Raw genomic sequence first — 25715 nt, 5'->3', positions numbered from 1 at the left:
TAAAGATGCTTGACCCAACAAGTCCAAGCTGAGGGGGAGGGAATGTGAAGAAGTATCTCTGAAAATCCTCCTTTTGGCATTTGGCCTGGTCCATCTTAAAAAGTGTAAGACAACCAGGTAGCTCTAAGGGCGGGGCCCTAAGAGCAGGGTTAAGAGTACAGCCCTAGGGAAAGGAAGGGAGGCCCTGGGAAGTAGGAGAAAGCAGCTCCTAATAATAAAACTGGTCTGTTGAGGTAACTTTTGTTGGAAGTACTTTGAAGTAAGCAGTTTATGTTGTGTTATATTACTTGTAGATAATAAAGTTTATGCAAGGAACAGCTGGAGTCCAGACCAACATGGCCACAGACTGCTCGTACTATGCCACAGGCCCCCTTCAAGAATGAGAAGCTTCTCTTCTGATCAACCCTAGTGGCTGCAGACTTCCCTGGAATGGATGGTGTTCTCCTGGATTAGGGGTTTCACTCCTCCCAGTTTGTTTTTAACCTTTTCCAGAAAAAAAAAAAGAGAGTCCCTTTCATACCTCTCCAGTGGATCAAAATTCTCCCCTCTTTAACCCTGCATACCTCAGGAATAGGTGCAGCCACAACAGCTCCAGACGCAGACTCACAAACTCTTCCCTATGACTAATGAGCTATAGTATATTCCTAATTCAAAACCCCATCCCCTTTGGAGGGAAAGACCCTTATTTCACTCACTATCTTACTACATCTTTCTGGACCTTCCATTGCTGGAAAGTTACTCATATTACAACATAGCACCATAGAGAAACCTGACAGGGGTCACAGTATTAAGTGCTGCTTCTGAGGCAAGAATTACAAAAAATTGCCTACACTTCAATTTTTTACTCTCTAGCTTAGTTATAAATACCTGACTGACTTAACTTTCTTTATATATTTAGTTGTTTTGACCTGAGTTGTTTACTACCTAATTTTGCACTCAAAGGAGTACAGCTTCTGATTATTTTAACCAGCCAGGCTGGAGCAGGGGCAGCTCAAGGCAATCTGCTGCTTGATGAGAGAGGTGAAATGGCAATCCCCTCCTCTGTCCTCCTGCCTCACAGGCTCCCTCATTCTGGTGCCCCCCTCTCCAGCACCCTCACATATGCTCTCTCACCCCCACCAGGCACTCTCACACATGCTCTCTCACCCCCCCAACAGGCACCTTCATACATGCTCTCTCACCCTTCCCCCAGGCACTCTCACACATGCTCTCCCCCCCTCCCCCCTCAGGCACCCTATCTCTCATATACACAGACACACACTCCTCTACACACACTCACTCTCACAGAGGCCTTCATCTTCACCATGAACAGGAAAAGCTTCGCTCGTGGCATGCCAGGGCCTTCATCTTCTGCCAGCTCCGAGGAAACATCGGCAGCATGGCAAGGCCTCTTCTTCTGCTGCCAGCTCGGGGAAAGGCCAGTGGAACGGCAAGGCCTCTTCTTCTGCCGCTGGGTCTGGGAAAGGTCGGTGGCACAGCAGGACCTCGCTTTTGCTGGCAGGGAGTAGGAACCCCACGTTACGTCTATGCGAGACCGCAGTTATGGCACCCCTACCCCTGTTAGCACCCGGAGCGGTCCACCCCCCTCTGATTAAAGGAGACTTCGGCTGCGTGGGGGGGTGGAATTCTGAGTGGGTCCTTTGTTGTTTTGGCAGCAGGGTGAGGCGACCACTAGAGGAGTTTGGTGGGGGGGGGGGGGGGGGGGGTTTGCTCTTCCAAACGTTTGCCTCCTGAAGCGGCTGCCTCACCCGCCCCTGGTTCTTTGTTTACTAGTGTTCTTTTTCTACATACATAGATTTTAACAAAACATTACAAACTTTGTTGTGCATCTTTTCCTGTGCATAAGCAGCAAAAGTCCCACTATCCAGCATGCATGGGGAATAGTCCGCACTGGTTAAATGAATATGCCAGTTATATCTGACAACCCTTTGCTTTGTGCTCCAGGCATAGAACAGGAGGGGAGGGGATGAGAAAAGCTGCTCTGCTCCCTAAACCAACTCCCTCTGCTCCTGTCATTTCTTCTCCCCTTCTGTCCCTTGCAGGGAATGAGGTCGGGGGAGGGGAAGGGGTTATGCAAGAGTGGACAGAGCAGAGAAAAGATACTGTGCTCCCTAATGTTGGTTAGCATTCTGTTTAGATCTTCTTGACAGCATTTATTTTAAAAAAAAAAACCCTACTGCTAGAGGCCGGTTGGCTGAGTGCCGGATAATAGCGCTTTTACTGCATATTGTTAAAATGATGTGCTTGTTTATTTTCATTATTTTGCAACGTGTATTTAGGCCCAAAAGCCTAAATACACCATTTAGGCTTTTGTAAGGTCCATCATTCCTTATGATCGCAAATTAGTTCTTGATGTAATTTTAATGTGGTGAGGTTTGATTTTATAATGATATAGTATATGATTGTTGAAGCTCAGCTTAGTTTAAACAGCTGCGATATGTTTCTGGAGACCAATGATCAAAACTATTTTTCAGTGAATGTTTGTCAGCGCCCAGCTTATATTAAAGATCTTTGTGGCAATTAATTTGAGTTGTTAGTATTATTGGGTATGTTTTGCCCTTTTTTCATATCTTAGCTTATCTATAAGTTCTGTAATAAGTTATATGTAATAATTTAATTTTAATTTTTAAGTCTTTCTTAGCTTATCTATAAGTTCTTCGAAGTTAGCCCTGTTAATTGTTCCTTCCTGTTCGATGTAATTTCCAACTTTGTTTTATGTAAACCGACGTGATATGTACCAGTACATGAACATCGGTATATAAAAGCCTTTAAATAAATAAATATCTTTTTTCCAAGGTTTTTTGGCTTTTCTTCATTCTGGTTCAATAGGACTTCCATGGATAATTGGAAGCATTTGTAGGTAAAAGACTTGGAGGAAGGGCCTGGGTGTTCAAGGGCCAAAACTGGGAGAGGATACAACTAAACAGAGAGCATCAAACTTTCAAGAGGAGCCATCAAATTAATCAGCATGAAATTAGAGCATGGCTTTGACATTAACATACAGTAACTGGGGAGCAGAGGAGGTAGCCAGTTCTCTAGCACGGGCTCTCAGCTGACTTGGCTACCTTTCCCAGCTAGGAAGGAGGGAAATCTTTTTGGTGGTCAGACTTTTATGGCCAACAGCCGAGAGATATCCTTAAACTGTGAATGTGAGAGAAGGTAAAAAAGGGTAAAGGCCATATGTAGAACGGTGCAGGTGGTCAGACTTGTAACAGTTTACAACTGGGAGATAAAACTGGGTGGGCAAAGTGGTCTTTTTCTTTTGACATCTACTGTTATCACCTAATTTCCACAGGCTACATTTCTCTAGGACATATCTGTTCAATATTTCTGTGAGAAATACTGTAGATAGTTTAGAAGAAAATGTTTGTTTGTTTGGGTTTTTTTGCAAATCCCTGAGGGATTAGACAAAATGAGCAGTTATCTATGAAAGTTTGAAGAGCAATTAAGCACTTAAGATTAAGATTCAATTTAAAAATTCAGTTAAGATTCAATTTAAAAAAAAGTGCAGAAGACTACATTTGGGATGCAAACATTCAAGGGAGTAGTACCTAATGAGGGATACGGTACCAATGTATACCAACCAGGAAGAAGATCTCGGGGTGATCATGTCTGATAATCTCAAGGGTGCCAAATAGTATGATAAGACAAGGCCAAAGTCAGAGGGATGCTGGCATACAAAGAGAGAGGCATAATCAGTAGAAAAAAAGGAGGCAATAATGCCTCAGTACAGAAAATGGTTGAGACCTCACCTAGAATATCGTATCTAGTTCTGGAGGCCATATCTCTGAAAGGATATAAACAGATTGGAGGAGGACCAAAAAAAGCTACCCAAATGCTGTAGGGTCTTTAGCAAAAGTCATAGGCGATGAGACATAAGGACCTAAATATGTATTCCACAAAGAAGAGGAGAGGGAAGTGGGACATGATAAAGACATTCAAAGATCTGAAAAGCATAAATAAAGCACGAGAAGCAAACATTTTTCAGAAGAAATAATGCTCTATATGAAAAGAGGTCTAAGTATGAGACTCAAGAACATCACAAAATATTTCTTCACAGAAAGGGTGGTGGAGACCAAAAATGGTAATAAAATCAAGAAAAGCATGGGATAAGCACAGAGGATACCTCAGGGAAGGAAGGCGAGAGCCAGAGATTAAGTTCAAAATTCTATTATTGGTTTTTAAGGGCATAAATGGTCTAGTGCCCTACATTTTTTACGCTGCTTTAAACATTTACTAGCCTACACAAAGTTTGAAATCAGCATCTCAGACTCTTGTGTGTGCCATACTTCAAGCATATAAGACTCAATGAATCTTGTGAATGATTTCTTTTTGTCCAAGTTCCACTATTTTCAAATGCACTGCCACAAATAATAAAGGATGAACTGTCGCTCTTAAAGTTCCATAAGCTGGTAAAAGAAGACTTATTTCTGCAAGCTTTTGATGTTCCCTGATTGCATTTTTAACACCTTGAGCACTTTTTGCATTCATGGATGATGGTTTTTACTGATGGAAGGGCACTGTGATTTTTCATTGTCTGTGTTGGGACACCTTGAGCACTTTTGCATTGATGGTTGATGGTTCTGTTGATCTAAGGGCACTGCTATTTGTATGTTTCTATTTTAAATTATTTTTGTCAATGCTTTTATGAGTTCTATTATTGAGATCTTATCATTTTATTTATTTATTGCATTTTTATAAAAACATAAGAACATGCCAACTGGGTCAGACCAAGGGTCCATCAAGCCTAGCATCTTGTTTCCAACAGTGGCCAATCCAGGCCATAAGAACCTGGCAAGTACCCAAAAACTAAGTCTATTCCATGTTACCGTTGCTAATAATAGCAGTGGCTATTTTCTAAGTCAACTTAATTAATAGCAGGTAATGGACTTCTCTTCCAAGAACTTATCCAATCCTTTTTTAAACACAGTTATACTAACTGCACTAACCACATTCTCTGGCAACAAATTCCAGAGTTTAATTGTGCATTGAGTAAAAAAGAACTTTCTCCGATTAGTTTTAAATGTGCCACATGCTAACTTCATGGAATGCCCCCTAGTCTATTATCCGAAAGAGTAAATAACCTATTCACATCTACCCGTTCTAGACCTCTCATGATTTTAAACACCTCTATCATATCCCCCCTCAGCCGTCTCTTTTCCAAGCTGAAAAGTCCTAACCTCTTTAGTATTTCCTCATAGGGGAGCTGTTCCATTCCCCTTATCATTTTGGTAGTCCTTCTCTGTATCTTCTCCATCGCAATTATATCTTTTTTGAGATGCGGCGACCAGAATTGTACACAGTATTCAAGGTGCGGTCTCACCATGGAGCGGTACAAAGGCATTATGACATTTTCCGTTTTATTCACCATTCCCTTCCTAATAATTCCCAACATTCTGTTTGCTTTTTTGACTGCCGCAGCACACTGAACCGACGATTTCAATGTGTTATCCACTATGACGCCTAGATCTCTTTCTTGGGTTGTAGCACCTAATATGGAACCTAACATTGTGTAACTATAGCATGGATTATTTTTCCTTATATGCATCACCTTGCACTTACCCACATTAAATTTCATCTGCCATTTTGATGCCCAATTTTCCAGTCTCACAAGGTCTTCCTGCAATTTATCACAATCTGCTTGTGATTTAACTACTCTGAACAATTTTGTATCATCTGCAAATCTGATTATCTCACTTGTCGTATTTCTTTCCAGATCATTTATAAATATATTGAAAAGTAAGGGTCCCAATACAGATCCCTGAGGCACTCCACTGCCCACTCCCTTCCACTGAGAAAATTGTCCATTTAATCCTACTCTCTGTTTCCTGTCTTTTAGCCAATTTGCAATCCATGAAAGGTTTTATTATATATGTTTTTTAAGCTTTATTATGAATGTTTTCTTGTGAACCACCTAGAAATGTTGATAGGTGGTCTACAAATTTTATAAATAAATAGTTTGATCAACTGCCATCTATGACACTGCACCAAGAATGAAACTGGGCAGATTAGATGGGCTTTAAAGTCCTTATGCATCATCAGATTCTCTGTTTCTATAACTGCATTGGATGGTCAGCCTGCACTTTATAAGCCTTTGATTCATTTCATAGTATTTTACATAGAAGACAACTTTTCCACTTACATAAGTAGCTGCAAATCACAGGAACTGTGCATAAATGTATTGACACAACCATAACTACAAGCTTTGGGTGATTGACAGTTGACCTATCACGAAAACTAGATTCTGCTTATAATCTACAATATGCAAACAAAATATGGTGGAGATAATCTGAGTGCTGGTATAGTGCATGGTACCTGTGCTAAGAAAAAGGCAAACAATATAGCAACAAAATGTTACCATAAGACAAAAAAATAATGCCATAGTTTTTGATTCAGATCCTCAACAAAATGAGACACTGATTTGTGGGAAGCAAAATAAATCAGAGTTTTATAGAAATCATGTTAGATACAAATACCTATGGCTATTTGTTTTAATAAAGTAAATCGTAAAATCATAATCAGAGTTTCAGTCAAAGATCACACATATTCCATCAGAAATTGTTAGCCCACAAAAAAAACTGTGCAACAACCTTGGGATCTCAACATAGTAATGATGGCAGAAAAAGATGGCAACTACTACTCTGTGCAGGGTACCCTCATGTTTCTCTTAATGGTAGTAACTGCTGCTCCCTGCAGTTATCCCAAGCTTTATGATAACCCATAAAAATTCCAGCTAGCAACATTTTTTATTGGGTTATGAGCTTCCTTGAAAATTCACCAGTGCTGCTTGGTTTGCATTGCTTATGGAGTTTGCTGTAGAAGCAGTCCTATGCTTTTTCCCTTATGCCTGCATATCAGTATCCCAGATCGTAGAAGTTGGAGTCCTCTTGGTTCTTGCCTGAATACAAATCCTCTTTTCCCCCCTGCTATCGAAGTGCGGAGCAATGTTGCAGTTGCATTAAATTTATACACCATTCATACAACCCTGTATTTTTATACCAACATTCCTTTATATGAAGATCCCGATTTTTTTTCTTTTTTTCTGTGTTTAATTATATTTCCCTCACCCATTCATGTGTTACCATTTAAAAAATTATTAAAGATGGAGGTGAATGTCTCATTTTATGACTTTACTGCACTAACTCCAAATCCATTGAAGTTAATGTTAGTCAATTTTATATGTTATAATCATCGACATTCCACCTACCATCCTATTTATTTTATTCCAAAAAAATCTAAAATCTCCTATAATTTCAAACTTTATTCTTTGGACATTGAATAAGCAGGATACAGCATTAAGCTAAGTAATTGACGGGTAATAAAAGGAAAAAGGTGCATGGAGCAGTTTTTGCTGGACTGAAATAAAGTTTGAAATTATAGGAGATTTTCGATTTTTTTGGAATAAAATAAATAGGATGGTAGGCGGAATGTCAATGATTATAACATATAAAATTGACTAACATTAACTTCAATGGATTTGGAGTTAGTGCAGTAAAGTCATAAAATGAGACATTCACCTCCATTTTTAATCATTTTTTAAATGGTAACGCATGAGTGGGTGAGGGAAATATAATTAAACACACAAAAAAGAAAAAAATCAGGATCTTCATATAAAGGAATGTTGGTATAAAAATACGGGGTTGTATGAATGGTGTATAACATTAAGCGTTACAACCCGCTTGAGTGGAGATTTAAATAATAGCAGTTGCATTAAAAGCATCAAGTCTTATTCGTTAAGGGTAATAATCTCCATGCCTTCTGCTAAGGATAGTAACCTGCACCAGCAAGTTGCCCCCTGTATACTTTATTCACTTCCTTAAGGACTAGGCCATAGAAGCACTCCTGAGCTTTTTCCCTTATGTCTGCATATCAGTATCCAACACCTCAGAAGTCAGGGCCCTAGGTTGTTTTCTAAATACAATTCCTCTTTTAACCCCTGCCGCTGAAGCAGGGAGAAATGTTGCAGTTGCATTAAAAGCATCATGGCTTATTGGTTAAGGGTATTAATCTCCATGGCTTCTGCTGATGGCAGTAATCGCCACACCAGCAAGTTCCCCCTTGCATGCTTTTCTTCATTTTGGTCCTCTAGCCCAGTGGTTCTCAACTAGTGTGTCGCGACACACCAGTGTGTCGCCAAGCACACACAGGTGTGTCGCCACACTTCCCAGTCCCCCGGTGACCCAGCTGCTCCCCCTACCCAAGCAAAATAGGTCTTCCACCCGGGCTTAAAACGCTGATAGCCCGGGTAGAATGCGGCAGGACAGCTGGAGTCAGCGGCACCGGCATGCTCTCTTCTTCCTGCCCCACCCCCACCCCGGAAGAGGAAGTGGTGAGCAGTGGGTGCGTGCGCGGGAAGAAGAGACCATGATAGTGTGGGCAGCATAGGCCCGAAGAAGAGAGGCATAGCCTGAGGAATGAGCAGTGCGGCTCGGAGAAAAACAAAGAACAACGTCAACCCCCGCTGCCGATGGCACTCCTTCATGAGGGCTGAAAGTGAAGGAGGTTGCTGCTGCCTTTAGGGTTGGAAGTGGAAGAGGCTGCTGCTGTCGCTAGTTCGGGGGGGGGGGGGGGGAGAATAAATGAATGAGCAAGCATATGTGTTTGAGGTGCTGTGTGTGAGACAGCATATATGTGAATGATTGAGGCCTGTATATGTGAAAGAGAGTATGTGTGTGATTGAAAGCCTGTGTGTGAGAGGTAGCATGAATGGAAGTATATGACTGAGAACCTGTATCTGTAAGTTTGTGACTGAAAACCTGTTTATGTGAAAGAGTATGCATGTGTGATTGAGATCCTTTGTGTGTGAGAGAGATTATGTGTATGTATGATTAAGAGCCTGTGTGTATAAGTAAATGAGAGACCATGTGTGTCTGTGTGTGATTGAGAGCTGGTTTAGGTGAGGAGCCTGTGAGTATGTGATTGAGATCCTGTGTGTAAATGAGAGAAAGAGAGAGCACATGTGTGTAAGCATGTGAATGAGAGTCTGTGTGTGAGAGAAAAAGACAGCATGTATGTGTGTGATTGAAAGCCTGTATGTATAAGTATGAAAAGACAGACAGCATCTGTGAAAATGTGTAATTAAGAGCCTATATAAGTGAGAGAGAAAAAGCATGTGTATATGTGAGCAATTGAGAGCCAGTGTGAGAGAGAGAGGAGAAAGTTGTAAGCAAACCATCCCTCCTCCTGCTAATTCAAAACAATCTCAGGGCGCCTGGATATGAAACGTTCCCAGATATGCAGAGCAAAGCATTTTTTGTATCATTATTTTTCATTATTGGGTCTTTGTGTCTGCTATTTTGAAATATTTATTGGTATCTAGAAATTTTTGATATGAGTTTTTAATTATTGGACATTCCATTCATCAGCTGTTTCAAAATAATCTGTTCTTTTTGTTAGTATGGTTTTACTGCTATTGATTTTATATTTCTTGATTTATTTTATGAGGACTAGTGATATTTCTCTTTTTCCTTTGTTACACTTCACACAGAGATCCTGGCTTGTTGCAGTTTCCAATTCAGTTTTTGTCTGCATGCTTCTAGTTATGCGTTTTGGTCTCTTTATTCTTTGTTAGGTGAGGGTCAGCATAGGTGATTCAGGTAAGGTTTTCTGCTGGCGTGTAGTTTCTGTGTAGGACTCTATAGCAGCCTGACTTGGTCCGTTTTCCTAATAGGAGATGTATTGGTGTCTTAAGGCCTGGTGTAATATTTTCAGTGTTGCCTTTTCTTAGGTAAGGTAGTTACTGTTTAAGTGCCGGAAATTGGTGCTGTTTTGGTGTGGGATGTTTACTATTTATGCAATTTCTGTTCAGACAGTATATGTATCTTTCCCTTGTGTCATTCTGTTGGTGTTTGAAGTAGTTGTGGGTGGATCCTTGGGCCGGTGGCAGATGACCACGCCCCCGGGGGAAGATCCCGAGAGGGACCACCGGTCAGGCTCAGAGTATGGAGACAGACACACACTAGTTCCTTTATTAAACAGTATTTTGAACCACCAGAGGTGGCAGTAGTGAGCTGGAATGCCCGGCAGGGCTGTAGTCTCTCAGGTACTAGAACAGCGATCCTGGATAACTGAGCTGTAGAGAAACTGAATATAGTGAGTAGGCAGGGTATGCAGCTTTCAGGAACAGAACCTTGATGGTAACACTCACACAATAGTCTCTAGAAGTAGTCCAGGTGTTGGAATGAGTTAGGCCCTCGAGGAGAGAGTACCTGGTTCCAGGGAAAACTCTGAGAGATGGTAACTCACTGGTGTAGTAGGCAGCGATGACTTCCAGGCAGAATAAGTATTCAGCAACCAGTCCGGGAACATGGGCCCTCGAGGAGCGAGTACCGGTTCCTGACTGTGACCTGAAAAACAAAGAGAGAGCGAGGCCCCCGAGGAGCGGGTACCCCTGGTAAGTCCGAGGAGGCAGAGTAGCTAGGAGAGTGCGAAACTGGTCCTTGCTAACTCGATTCGTTAGCGATTTCTGAGACCTTAAATATCCGGTACAGATGACGTCATCTCAGGGGGACGCCCCTGAGGTTCGCGCCACTGCTGGTACGTCAGTCGGGGCCGCGCCGCGCGCACGCCCTTAAGCTCTTGTGAATCATGGCGGATTGCAGCATCGAGCCGCTCCGGGAACGCCGGAGGGAGTCGGCAGAATGACGCCGTGGCAGCCAACCTTCCACTAGAGCAAGAGGGAGTTGCCAAGGAGGGAGGAGGGTAGACTTCGGGCAGTGACGGTCGCTGCCCGAAGTCTACCCTTCAAAGGGCGATTTCCTCTTCGGGTACCAGGCTTAGGTTTTGAAGGATGCGCGAGGTGGAACTGACAAAACATCTCTTTGTCCAGAATATTGGTCTGAGGCTCCCAAGAGTTTATTTCGGGACCAAACCCTTCCCACTTTAGAAGGTATTCAAAAGTATTGCCTCTTTTACGAACATTCAGAATTTCTTTGACTTTGAGTTCTAAGTTGTCTTCTGCATTGATAATAGGTGAGTCTTGAGATATTGAAGAAACTTCACTGGGTATTGCATCGTCTTCCTTTCCCACCAAGCAAAAGCCTGCACCAGCTGGTGACATTGTTGGTCGGATAAAACCCTTCTGGAGATTTTCTTCAATGTTTTCCGACGTTGCTTTATTCTCAAAAGCTGAGAGAAAATACACCTGTCCTTTCGGAGGCTCAGCAATAGACTTCAGTCTTATGGCACAGTCATAAGGCTCCTGTGGAAGAAGAACATCAGCTGTTTCTTTGGAGAATATATCCCCAAATGGGGTGTACTGGAGCGGCAGTCCCGGAACTGCTGGAGTCGCAGGCATGCCTATAATAGGCGAGTTCTCCTTAAGGCATTTCCCATGACATTCTGGGCCCCAACGGGAGAGATCCAAGGACGCCCAGTCAAATTGGGGTTGCTGTCTTTGCAACCAAGGTAACCCCAGGACAATAGGGTGCACGGCCTTTTCCAGTACAAAGAAGGAGAGCGATTCCGTATGAAGAGCTCCAGTGTGGAGAGTAACTGGTTCAGTCTTGCAAGTCACATCTCCCGGTAAGGGCTCTCCATGAATGGAGGATAACAGTAGTGGATCTTTCAACTTGATGAGGGGAATCCTCAAATATTCCACTAGTTGTCTGAGAATGAAGTTACCTTCCGCCCCTGAGTCCACCAGGGCAGGAGTCTGAACCGTGACTGGTCCATAGGTCAAGGAGACTGGGAGAGAGAGCGTCAGGGAGGGCGCAGTAAGGCCTAAAAACAGTCCTCCTGCAGGACTTTGGTCCATTCGTTCTTTCAGACGAATGGAGCATGTAGCGACATCATGGCCGTGCTGACCACAATACATGCAAAGGCTGTGCTTCTTCCAAAATCTTTTCTCTTTAGAAGACAAATGTCCATGACCAAGTTGCATCAGTTCCTCTTTATAAATAGCAGGAATTACTGGAACCATCCAAGGTGCATCAATAGCACTGGCCTGTTTCAACCTGGTTAACATCTTAGGCTGGAGTTCCTTCACCTTGTCTCGGAGCTGGTGATCAATCCGAGTGGCCAAGGCTATTAATTCGTCCAGCGAGTCAGGTGTTTGATGAGCAGCCAGCTCATCCTTTAAACAGTTATCCAGGCCTCTGCAAAAGAGAGTCTTGAGACATTTGGGGTCCCAGCTGAGTTCTGCTGCCAGAGTTTTGAATTCTATGGCAAATTCAGCCAACGATCTGTTGCCTTGCTTCATTTCCACCAAAGCAGAACCGGCTACAGCAGTTCGAGCAGGGTTATTGAAGATGGATTTAAACAAGTCCATAAATCCTTCTATGTCCTCCAAAATAGGGTCCTTGCATTCCCACAAGGTAGATGCCCATCCAGGTATAAAAGGCCCCACCATCCAGGTATGAAAGGATGTAGGTAGTCTTGGAGAGAGCCGGAGGAAATAAAGATGGCTGTAAGGCAAAATGCATGCAGCACTGATTTAAAAAGCCCCGGGTCTTCTGGATTTCTCTGGAGAAGAGGGCAGGAGCCACCGGTGGTACAGCAGTTTTTAAAGTTACCTCCTGTAACTGACCTTCTTGGTTGGAAGCTGTGCCTTGAACCTTCTGTGTGTGTAGCTGATGAAACGCTGACGTAAGTTTCTCCAAGGCGTCTTGCTGCTCCAAAATGCGGTGGTCCAGGCCCGGTATGGCCTGCAAGGCATTAAGTTGTGCCAGATCCATGGAGTTAGCAATCTGTTGGTGTTTGAGATAGTTGTGGGTGGATCCTTGGACCAGTGGCAGATGACCACGCCCCCGGGGGAAGATCCCGAGAGGTACCACCGGTCAGGCTCAGAGTATGGAGACAGACACACACTAGTTCCTTTATTAAACAGTATATTGAACCACCAAAGGTGGCAGTAGTGAGCTGGAAGAGCCCGGCAGGGCTGTAGTCCCTCAGGTACTAGAACAGCGATCCTGGATAACTGAGCTGTAGAGAAACTGAATATAGTGAGTAGGCAGGGTATGCAGATTTCAGGAACAGAATCTTGATGGTAACACTCACACAATAGTCTCTAGAAGTAGTCCAGGTATTGGAATGAGTTAGGCCCTCGAGTAGCGAGTACCTGGTTCCAGAGAAAGCTCTGAGAGAGAGATGGTAACTCACTGGTGTAGTAGGCAGTGATGACTTCCAGGCAGAATAAATATTCAGCAACCAGTCCGGGAACATGGGCCCTCGAGGAGCGAGTACCGGTTCCTGACTGTGACCTGAAAAACAAAGAGAGATCGAGGCCCCCGAGGATCGGGTACCCCTAGTAAGTCCGAGGAGGCAGAGTAGCTAGGAGAGTGCAAAACTGGTCCTTGCTAACTCGATTCGTTAGCGATTTCTGAGACCTTAAATATCTGGTACGGATGACATCATCTCAGGGGGATGCCCCTGAGGTTCGCGCCACTGCTGGTACGTCAGTCGGGGCTGCGCCGCGCACGCGCCCTTAGGCTCTTGTGAATCATGGCGGATTGCAGCGTCGAGCCGCTCCGGGGACGCCGGAGGGAGTCGGCAGAATGACGCCGCGGCAGCCAACCTTCCACTAGAGCAAGAGGGAGTCGCCAAGGAGGTAAGGAGGGCGGAGTGGAGACATAGGGCAGTGACGGTTGCAACAGTACCCCCCTTCAAAGGGAGATTTCCTCTTCGGGTACATCAGTCGGGGCCGCACAGCGTGCGCGCCCTTAGGCTCTTGTGAATCATGGCGGATTGCAGCTTCGAGCCGCTCCGGGAACGCCGGAGAGAGTCGGTAGAATGACGCCGGGGCAGCCAACCTTCCACTAGAGCAAGAGGGAGTCGGTAAGGAGGGCAGAGTGGAGACATCGGGCAGCGACAGTTGCAACACATTCTTAACAATAAAAATAATACTGGGCCTTTATTTTTTATTTCCACCGTGAATTGTAATGAGCAGTGTGTCACACATGTGAGCGTGGTCTGTCAGGTGTGTCACGATGGGAAAAAGGTTGAGAACCACTGCTCTAGCCTTTAGCCATCCACAATGTTTATCCCATGCCCCTTTGAATTCTTTGATTATTTTTGTCTTCACCACCTCCTCCAGAAGGGTATTCCAGACATCTACCACACTCTCCTTGAAGAAATATTTCCTGACATTGGTTCTGAGTCGTCCCCCCTGGAGTTTCATTTCGGGACCACCAGTTCTATTTTCTTTCCAACAGAAAAGGTTTGAAGTTCATGCATCATTAAAACCTTCTGGGTATCTAAAGGTCTGTATCATATCTCCCCTGCACCTCCTCTCTTCCACTGTATACTTATTCAGATCCTTCAGCCTCTCCTCATAAGTCTTCTGATACAGACTCCACACCATTTTGGTTGCCCTTAACTGGACCCCCTCCATCCTGCCTCTATCTTTGTTGAGATATGGGCTCCAGAACTGAACACAGTACTTCATGTGAGGCCTCACCAATGACCTGTACAAGGTTATTATCACCTCCTTTTTCTTACTGGTTATTCATCTCTCTATGCAGCCCAGCATTCTTCTAGCTTTAGCTATCGCCTTGTCACATTGCATCACCATTTTAAGTTCACCAGACACTGTTACCCCGAGATTCTTCTCTTGGTTCGTGCACATCAGTCTTTCACCTCCCATCACCTAAGGTTCTTTGGATTACTGCACTCAAATAAATGACTGCACTTCTTGGCATTGAATCCCAGCTGCCAAATCGTCAACCACTCTTAAAGTTTTCTTAAATCACTTTTCATTCTCTCTACTCCTTCAGGCATGTCCACTCTATTGAAGATGTTAGCATCATCTGCAAATAGACAAATTTTACTTTCTATCCCTTCCCTAACGTTGCTCACAAAGATAGTGAACAGAACTGGTCCCAACACTGATCCCTGTGGTACTCCACTTAACACAATTCTCTCTTCAGAGTAGCTTCCATTTACCATCATACACTGTCTCCTGTCAGTCAACCAGTTTGTAATCCATGCCATCACCTTGGCGCTCACTCCCAAGCTTCTCATTGTATTCACTAGTCTCCTGTGCGGCACTGTATCAAAAACTTTGCTGAAATCAAAGTAGATCGCATTGAGCATTCTTCCTTGATCCAATTCTCTAGTCACCCAGTCAAAAAAATCAATCAGATTTGTCTGACAGGAACTTCCCCTCCTAAATCCTTGCTACCTCCAGTCCAGTAAACCACTGGAGCGTAAATAGTTCACTATACTTTCCTTCAGCAGAGTCTCCACTAATTTCCCCACCACTGAGGTGAGGCTAATTGGCCTGTAGTTTCCAGTGTCCTCTTTGCTACCATTCTTGTGAAGCAGGACCACCACCACTCTTCTCCAATCCTGCAGCTGAACTCCTATTTCCAGGGATCTATTGAACAGTTCTTTCAGGGGACCTGCCAGCACATGTCTGAGCTCCCTCAGTATCCTGGAATATATCTCATCCAGCCCCATGGCCTTCTCCACTTTCATACATTCCCATGCATTCTCTTCTATAAATGGAGATTCATCTGTCCTATACCTATTTGTGGTCTTGTCCAGCAGCAACAGTCCATCTCCAGGGTCTTCTTTAATGAACACCAAACTGAAGTGTTTGTTTAATATTTCCACCATTTCTTCATTTTTCTCCACACATTGCTCTGTATCACCTTTCAATTTTATTATAGTACTTCTAGCCTCCCTTCTTTCTCTGATATATCTGAAAAATGTTTTGTTACCTCGTTTTACCTCTTTGGCAATCCTCTCTTCCACTTGACCTTTTGCTTTCCTTATTTCTTTTTTCATCTCTCTCATTTTAACAGATATTCTTCTCTGTGTTTCCTTTTTTGAGATCCTTTATACTTCTTGAATGCTCTTCTTTTTGCCTTTATTTTTTCAGTCACCTCCTTAGAGAACCAGATCAAATTCGTCTTCCTCTTCCTCTTGTTTACTTTTCTAACATATAGATTTGTTGCCTTTGAAATAACTTTTAATTTGGCCTAATTTGTTCCACCTCATCCATTTTCTCCTAGTCTTCCAATTCTTCCTCCAGATATGTCCCCATTTTGACAAAGTCCATATTTATGAAATTCAAAACTTGTGTCTTCATGTGACTTATCTGTATCCTATTTGAGATATCAAACCATACCGTCTGATGATCACTGGTGCTCAGGTGTGCACCTAACCAAACGTTAGAGATATAATCAGCATTAATGAGCACTAGATCGAGTATTACACCCTCCCTCGTGGGTTCCAATACCATTTGTTTGAGTACAGCCCCTTGAAGGACATCCACTATCTCTCTACTTCTTGTAGATTCTCAAGATGGGTTACTCCAGTTCACATCCTGCAGATTAAAATCTCCAACAAGCAACACTTCTCCCTTTTTTCCCACCTTTTGGATTTCTTGCATGAGCTCTCTGTCCAGCACTTCTGTTTGAGTAGGTGGCCTATAGATCACTCCAATAAAAATGGAAGCACCATCTTCTTATTTTTAGGATAGTCAGAGATAAAGAAAATATATTTGAAAAATAAAGAATAAAATTATATTAAATCAGACTTTTACATTTAGCTAAAACAGGAACCAAGTAAGCTGTGTAGCCTTCAAAACCAAATGTACTTGAGATTGTGCATGGTTCAATACTCCTTGCTGTGCAACTGATTACACCATACCCAGAATGTATGCCAGGTGGAGTCCTGTGATCCTCTCTTAAAGTACACAAGGATTTTAAGAATAATAACTAGCAATATAATACCTCAGCACACAAAACAGAGTAAGGACCTGCAGAACTAGAACATTATCTATTGAAGAAAAGCTTTTTTTTTTTTTTAATATTATGCAGCCACACACAAGACAGAAGCAGAACAGGAGAAATAATCAATGTCTATTGTATAACAATATTCTTGCCATGCATAAAAACAGATTCAAAACAGCAGAGATAAAGCAAAATATATTGTAAAAATAAAGAATAATGTTGTCTTGATAATAGCGAAACTACTTCTCTTTCACAATCATAGGCATACACTTTCATCGCTATTCATCAATGACAGATCACCTTTGTGCACGTTTTATCACTATGGGGTGGCTAAATCTAGCTGCTCAAAAAGTGTGCCATCCCAGAGGTGAGGGTTGGATAGGGAGAGGAAAGGAAGTTAATAGCTGCCCAAACCTAGGCACAGCTATTGCAGGTTGAAATCTAGCTGGCTAAGTTTACCAGCTAGACTTAAGCCTATTTTTAGCCACAAGGTTGAGGCTGAAAATCAGTTTAACATAGCCCCTATATCATTCTGTGAAAAGGGAGAAGTGCAGGGTGGACAGGAAAACTAATTTGATGACTCTCGCAGTCCTGTGCAGTTCAGGCTAACTAAGTAACTATTCAGTTGTGAATGTTACTGACAGAGACACGGTAAGTGTGTGCGATTACAAATGAATGAGATAAGAAACTGAATATATTAGTGTCTGATGGAGTTATGGAGATCATATGGAATTTTACACTTGGGCACGCAGTACAACACAGTGCATGACCTGCCTGGATGTGTTTTCATACTCGAGCAGTGGAGAGGTTCTTTTGTGACTCCTCATTAGTCTTTCATGCCTACTGACCTACAAAATGCACATTTGTCTTACCTTATGGCCTTGTTTCCCTGGCTCACCAGCTTCTCCTTTAGCACCTTTGTGACCCTAGAATAAACCAGGAAACTGATATAATTTGTTGTCAATAACATGCAACCATTTATATGTTTATTATTCAGAGGCATTCAAATACAACAAAATGAATGCCCAGCTATTTAAACACACACTGCCTACCAGCCTCTATAGTTACTCTGATTTTACTGTACCTTTCTTGAAAGTAGTTGCTCTCAAAGATAGTATTTAAAAGACATTACAGTTATTTAACATTTTCAATATTATAAAATAATTCCTGGATGAATCCTAAGATACTTTGCTGGGACAACATGAGAAACTCAATTGTGCACATAACAGAAACATCGCCGACAGAGCATTATCTACTCTTCTGAAGACGTCAATATGTGTCTCCGTGTTCCGATACATCACGACCCTAAAGTCAGAAAACCTCAAAGACTTCATCTTCTTTATAGTGAATATCTTCTTACCTTCATACCGGCGAGACCAGGAAGTCCTGGGTGGCCAGTAGGGCATGCAGTAGGACACTGAAAAAAAAAACACATTTATATAGATTTAACAAATATGCATTAATGATAATGTACTATAAGTAAATTATTATTTTTTCCTAAAATAAGCAAATAATTTACCAAAAGATCTCCATCCTGAAGTGCAACTCTTCCCTAAAGTAGATAAAGATACAAAATGCACATTACTTCACGTGCACATGCACTGTTCTTTTCCAAAAGTTTTGTAACCATTAACTTGTCAACCAAAAGACTGTATTATTCAGTTTTATCTACATGGATCATTCTGAGCAACTATGTCCTTTTATCATTTTGACTAGCATTACTCTTATCTTTACAGGGTTCTCTCTAATTTTGCTTTTAACTTTTAAATTAGAAAATATTTGCAATACTTGAAGTAAGTCACTTTGAAGTGTCTGAAAGGTGGAATACAGATCAAATATATAAAAAATGTACAGGCTGATGCAATATCATCATGTAAAAGACATGCATTCAAACTAGACTGGTTCACAGAAAGCAGGATGGTTTTTTTTGGATGTTGAGACCTTGAGCACAGCATGATTCTGCTTTCTGTGGTTCCTCCTACTTAGTATCAAGACAGTGCTCATAGGAGAAATCACAGAAAGCAGGATTTTTTGTTTTTTTCAGTGGGCCCTTGAGCGCAGCATGCTTTAATGCCAGCTCCCAGGCAGGCGTTAAATTTGCCGAGTTAAAATGGGTGCTTTAGCTGTACAGCAATTTTTGGCAATATTCCAAAAGTCCCAGGTGGTCCAGCAGGAGTCCGGGAGCGATCTCGCCATCGGCTGCCAGTAATCAAAATGGTACCGAAAGCCTTTGCCCATACTATGTCACAGGGGCTACACCGGTGCCATTGGTCAGCTCCTGTCACATGGTAGGAGCACAAGATGGCGCCGATGGCCATGTGACAGGGGCTGACCAATGGCACCGGTAGTCCCTGTGACATAGTAGGTCAAAGGCTATTGGCGCCATTGTGATGCGAGGCAGGCCACACAGCTCGATGGCATGGAGGGACAAATCGCTCGCAGGACCCCGCTGGACCACCAGGGATGTTAGTAAGTTAGGACAAAAAGGATAGGAATGGGTGAGGAGTAACTCTTTATGGCAAAAACAATATCCAAGCAACAGAGATGCAAGGGAAGTGGGGTAGGGAAGAAGCATTATGGACTGTCCTAAAATAAGAAGATGGTGCTTCCATTCACATGGATGTGGTCTACAGGCCTCTGACTTAGACAGAAGAGCTTGACATCCAAAAGGTGGGAAAGAAGTGTAGATTGTATGAGATTTTATTCTGCTGAATGTAGAATGGAGCATCCCTTCTGCGGAATCTACAAGAAGTAGAGAGATAGTAGATACCCTTCATGGGGCTCTGCTCAAACAAATGGTAATGGAACCCATGAGAGAGGATGTGATACATGAACAAGTGCTCACAAATGGGGATAATGTCTCTAATGTCCGCGTAAATGCCCACCTGAGCAACATGATAATCAGAGGTATGGTTTGATATCACAAATAAGATACAGAGAAGTCACATGAAGACCTGAGTTTTGAATTTCAAAAATACGGACTTTGTCAAAAAGAGGATGTTCTTGGAGGAAGAACTAGAAGACAAGGAGAAAATGGGTGAGGTAGAACAACAGTGGGCAAATTAAAAGGAGCTATTATAAAGGGAACAAATCTTTATGTTCGAAAAGTAAACAAAAGTAAAAAGACAAAGAAACCAATCTGGTTCTCGAAGGAGTTAGCTGAAATAATAAAGGCAAAAGGAACAGCATTCAAGAAGTATAAAGGATCCCAAAAAGAGGAACACAGGGAAGAATACCTGGTGAACTTGAGGGAGAAAAAGAAACAAACAAAGAAAGCAAAAGGTCAAGCGAAGGAAAAGATTGCCAAAGAGGTAAAACGAGGTGACAAAACATTTTCAGATATATCAGAGAAAGAAGGGAGGCACGAAGTGGAAGTGGAATAGTGAAACTGAAAGGTGACAAGGAGCAATGTGTGGAGAGAGACAAAAAATGGCAGAAATATTAAACAAATACTTCAGTTTGGTATTCACAAAAGGGTTGCACAGCCCTTTTGTAACTGAATGACTTCTTCCACATGCCTACCTGGACACTATTAGGAGACTAAGATAACTTTACACAGTGCTTTCACTGGGTTACTTACTCTGACTCCAGGTGGACCAGGTGGGCCAGGAGATCCTCTTGCTCCAGCATCACCCTAAACATTTAAGAATGAGGTAAATTAGCTGATGGTAATACATAACAATAACAGCTTTGCTTTGTTAGTAATAGTCATGCTATAGAGGCTGTGGGAAAACAGTTTTCTGGAAGCTGTTACAATCTTAAGACCATGCCACTTGGCCTTAACAGTACATCAACCAATGGCACCTGGTTGCTAAAAAAAAAGTCTACTGGATGTAGCTAATAATTTACCAATCTGCACACATGACCACCTTTAGGCTGGAGCCTAGCCTGCAATGGTAATGAAATATGGGTTCCTTCAATTCATTTCCCATTCTTTCTCTCCCCTTCCTCCTCCTTATCCATCCTTCTCTCCCTCTCTGCCAAGTCAGCTCTGTCTCCTCTCCTTCCCCCTACTTGCTCATTACCCACCCTCCCTATCATCCTCTCTTTTCCCTCACTTACCCTCGGTCCCTCTCTTACCCCCCCCCCCCTTGCCCATCCGTCTTTCTCTCAGGCTCTCTTGCCCCTCTTATTCTCACTTTACCTGTCTCTCTCCCAACCCTTCACTATCCCTTCCTTGCTCTCTCTTCTGTCTCCCCTTTGTTCTCTCCCAAAAGCAGCAGAAATATAGCAGACGCAAGAGTGAGCCTTGCTTCTGAGCACATTACAGCTCCTCCCATTCCCTGCAGCTGATTGGATCTCCAAAGCACAAAGAGCCAATCACCTGTGGGAGGTAGAGATCCAGCAGCAGGCTCAAAACAGCAGGTCACTGTAGTCTTGCTATTCTAACACACAGTTGGTGCTACTGAGGAGAGACAGCCATTCTGGAGGCAAGTGAGGAAAAGCAAGACTTTGCTTCTTCCTCCTTATAGTAATGCCACAAGGAACTGACTCTGTCCCTTCTCTTTAGGTCTGTGCATGAGTGGACACTGTTGGACCCTCCCGTTGCAGGTTCCGGTGCAGTCCCCCTGGCCTAAAGGCTGCTATGCCTGTACACACACTGTACATTGGGTCTATTTTTCCAGAATGGGCTCATCCAGTTCTACTTTTATCCCACTACATGCATTAAAAGATAGTTTGGATTTTCCTATAAAGAGTAGGACTACAGGTCCAAACATGCAGCAGAGTAAACACAGGAATGGATCAGCCCATCCTGAAAGAAATGAAGGCAATGCATCACCTTAAATGAAACACTTTGAATAAAAACATTATACTCATGACAAATTGTGGCCTAGCTTGTGAGATTTTTCTCTATTAATAAAACATGAACAATTGGGATTAATTTTTTTAGTTAAAAGACATTTCATGATTAAAGGTCCTAAAGCTTGCAACTTCATACATACATTAGTCTTGTAAAGGTTCCACCTCTGCTCACCTACTATGTTGGATTTCTTATAACTATTTTTATTTTTGTGGCAGCTAACATGGTTCTCTCTTTCTCTCTGCTACCTAGACTAATTTTTGTTTCTTTTGTGTATAATAAAGATTATACACGCTAAATGCTATTGGCAGCTATATTTATGATTGTGTTGACATGGAAGAATATTTACATCCTCTGACCTCTCTCTGTGACTAATAAAGAAAAACCAGCATTTATTTCTTTACTAATAAACCTAAAGGTCTAGCCCTGACAGGAAAGGTGCCCACCTGACCTTTGAAATTCATCTCTAAGTAATAACAGAAGAGGAAAGACAGAAGTCTCATTGTATTTTCCACAGATCACTTCTGTCCATGGACCAGCCAATTATTTTTCCGGAGGGAAATTTTCAAAGTCATTTTCCTGGGTAAAACAGAAATTTACCAGGGGAAATTGGCCAATCTACAAATTGCATTCCTTGGCCTGGCTAAAAATATGCACAGGCTTCCAACATGCAAGTACTGTTAGAGTTAAAAAGAGGTGTTCCTAGGGCTGTCTTTAGATCCTTGGGGAGGAAAATAACGCACATCTATGGGATCTCCAAAAGTATGCACGCCAAGTTACACTACCTATCCCTCCGCCCCCTCTCCCTCACAAATAAGAGGTGCAAAGTGCCTGGAAGCTTTTAACGCGAGCAATTAACGCTGGCACATTTTCAAAGAAAAACTACCTGGGTAGTGTCTCGTTGAACATAAGCAACAAGTGGGCACCGCCTATGCTGCAACTCAGCCTATTTGAAAATTGTCCCTCAATCTTTCAAAGCCTGAAATTTCAAAGGTGAACACCATCCGGAAAAGGACTTAATTCTTCCTAGTGGAAATAGTGCATTTTGCAGATGCTTCCTTGGGAACGCAGCATTCAATTTGACTGGTAGCTTTCTTACTCAATCTGCTGTCCAGTGAGAGAAACGCCTCTATTTGCTGACATGTACTGAAAGGCTCCAAGGATCTATAAATCCTATTGACAGGCAGGTTCAGAATGCTGCTCCATACCGGAGACCTAAAAGCCATGCGACAGCACTAAAGACCATAGGTTGAATTATCCATGATGGTCTTTATTTGCCCTAAAAATAACCATAAAATCAAGCTTTATTATTTATTTCTGTCCACCCATTTTTTACATCTCTTGCAACTATGGTTACAAAAATCATTTTACAACTTTGAGAAAGTTCACTTTTGTGCATAGATATCCTATGCTAATTATACATATTATGGAAAACCAATAATGTTTGGATGATATGACTTAATATAATATGTACAATCCATGTTACCGTGGTTAGATTCGTTTTAGAGACGTAGTTAAAGATCCTCTATATTTTAGTTATTTTCTTGTTGCATTTATATGAGGGTCCATTTTCAGCTGCTATTCAACTTGGCTAGTTAGCCGGATAAACACATCCAGCTAATTAACAGGGTATATTCAGCGTCAGAGTATGTCTCACTGGCTAACTTTAGGAAAGCCCTGGGGGGCGGATGAGGGAGGGTCTGGGTGAATGGAAAGAGAATCCTTAGACTGCTGGAGGGTGGGCTGGTCCGGCGGGGCATGACAGAACCAGGGAAGGGGGTTTGGAGGCCCCTCAGTAGACCCCAGAACATTTTTGTTAAATTTAAGAGTCTATTTGGGGGTAGGGGTACACAATCTGATAGGGCCATTTTGAAACTTCATGGGGGAAGGGAAAGAATCAGGCAGGAGGACCTTTACTTTTTTTTTTTAACAGCACTACTTAACCAGATATCTTTTAAAGATATCTGCTACTCTGAAGCAGGTCTAAAGTTATCTGGCTAATTTATGCAGCTAACTCTGCTCCACCTGGAAATACCATCCCTCGCACCAGGAACATCACCAACTTATGCGGCTAGAATTTAGCTGAATACAGCTTTTAATATCACCGGATAACCATGGCTTTTGAAAATCAACCTCATGGTGTTATGTTTTCCCATTTGATTCATTTTTAATATTTTTATTATGAATGTATATTATATTGTTTTGTTTTAATTATTGGAACATGCTCTGAGAATTCTGACACTTTTGACTGAGGTATTCCCAGTTCTTCGGGATACCATTACCAATCCATAGGGACCTTCATCTGCAGTTTTTATTTTATTTTTCCTGGGAATTTCAATGTGATAACAACAACAACAAAAAAAAGAGTGGAAAAAATTACTTTCTTATAACACACAGGAAAAAACCAGTAGAAGTCATTTTTTCACTGGTTTCTTTTGTTATCGCATTGAAAGCCCCAGGAAAAATAAAATAAAAACTGAAAACAAAGGTCGCTACCAATCCAGCAACTGCATGGAAAGGAGTGAATACACAGCGGGTACCATAACCGGAAGGAGAGAGGAAGACAACGAGCTTCCGCATTGGTGATCCCCTGGAGAAAACAGCCAGGGAGGTGCTAACGTGGCACAAGAGAGGGGAAAGCAGAGAACCAACGCGTTCAAGACCAAGCAGTGGATCTTCTGCATGTCAGGGAAATCATTCAGGGGAGAGGACGACCTTTACCCGGCCTCCAGGGCATTTCTGTATTCCAGCCAGGGAAACAGAAAGTTCCCTGAGGGAGCGACTAAGTGACCACAGATTCACAGATGAAGATAATCATTCCATGCCATACTATTCATGTTGAACTTCTTTTCATGCGGGAACACTAGCACAGTGTTTAACTTCTTTCTTTGCATTTAGAAGATCAAAGTATATTTAATGCCCAGGGCCTTGTAGGTTTATCCTCGCTCTCCCCCCCCCCCCCCCCCCCCCGCATCCAATAGAAGATCGACATTTGGGACAGACAGAGAGAAATCCCTCTCTTGTAACAGGCCTGAGACAGGATTACAAAATATTACATTTTCTTTTTGGAATGGCTAGAAAATCTCAAAGCTACAGCTTGGCACTACATTCCTGCTCCTCTGCTGCATATCCAATACGGGGAAGACTACTGCTCTAGCCACCTGCACAAAACAACCTTGAGATCCAAACCCTGATGATACTTCTTGGCTCCCTCTCTACAAGCTGGTTCATCTATGAGCAAGAGTAAGGTCTGCCTGTCAGAGTTCAAACAGAATCTGAGACCCGACGGGTGGAAGGGAGCACAGAACCCTGCTAGAAAATGAAAGCTACAAAAGGGATATATCTCATGTTCCCCTCTACACATTATTTTGCCTGCCCAGTATAATGTTTCACCAGTCACCACTAAATAACATCTTAATTTTTTTTTAAACTGCAAAGTGAATTCTCTCTCTCTAGGAAAGCAGTTTATATATATATATATATGTATGTATATAATATGTATATTATATATATGTATATATATACACACACACTTCTGTTCTTTTAATGAGATTGGTAATTACATTTGTAGGCAAGGTATATATTATGCACTGATAAATGTACTTTGTGCAATGTTATTTATATCTCCTGCATCCAAGCACCCAGGAGATGTGGTTATTAGAGTAACAAAAATATCATATGCACAGCAGGCTCTTACACTCGAAAAAACGTAGGCTATCTTCAATCCAGTTTTGCACAGCATGTACAACTACTTTCAGTGACAGCTCATTTGATTCTTGAGGCCATTGTAATCAATGAGATTGCATTAGATGGGATGTTTTTCTGAGGCCCCCAATCAGGCTATAAATCCTGGAAACCAACCTTCCTTGTGATGACAATTTGTCATGTCGTTATGCACATTCCCCATTATTATGAGAATGGGAGCCAGGATGTCATTAAGGAACTGCCAGTACCTCTCCCACCTCTCGCAAGAACAGTGTAAGCCCAATGCAGGGTTGGTGTTTTAGAAGCAGCACCTACATCTGCCACTGGGAAGCCCATCATGCCCCCTCCCAAAGTGATTCTCTGACAGGAGGGAGAGAAACAGCATGTCTACTTGCTGTTCACTCATATCAAGGAGAGAAACCTACTGTTGTCACAGCATCTGGCCTCTCTGCTTTTACTACAGAAAAAAACAAAGTACTGGTGCATCTTTAAGGTCCACAGAGAGTTTCATTACTGCACTTCTGAGAACTATG

General features: G+C 42.4%; 1 protein-coding gene across 3 annotated transcripts in view; it reads right to left on the bottom strand.

Annotated features, from left to right (window-relative positions):
- Positions 1–25715, bottom strand: part of COL9A1 (collagen type IX alpha 1 chain) — a 373679-nt gene that overhangs the window by 122856 nt on the left and 225108 nt on the right. For all 3 annotated transcript variants that reach the window (XM_029595655.1, XM_029595654.1, XM_029595653.1), the window contains 4 exons: positions 20257–20310; positions 18196–18228; positions 18037–18093; positions 17549–17602 (listed from right to left, as the gene is read on the bottom strand). In XM_029595655.1, the coding sequence (XP_029451515.1) occupies positions 17549–17602; positions 18037–18093; positions 18196–18228; positions 20257–20310 (198 nt within the window). The remainder of the gene's footprint in view (positions 1–17548; positions 17603–18036; positions 18094–18195; positions 18229–20256; positions 20311–25715) is intronic.

The sequence above is a fragment of the Rhinatrema bivittatum genome, chromosome 3 (assembly GCF_901001135.1).
Source record: "Rhinatrema bivittatum chromosome 3, aRhiBiv1.1, whole genome shotgun sequence".
Classification (NCBI taxonomy): domain Eukaryota; kingdom Metazoa; phylum Chordata; class Amphibia; order Gymnophiona; family Rhinatrematidae; genus Rhinatrema; species Rhinatrema bivittatum.
Note: the sequence above shows the minus strand (reverse complement) of the source record. Positions and strands in the feature narration are given on the sequence as shown.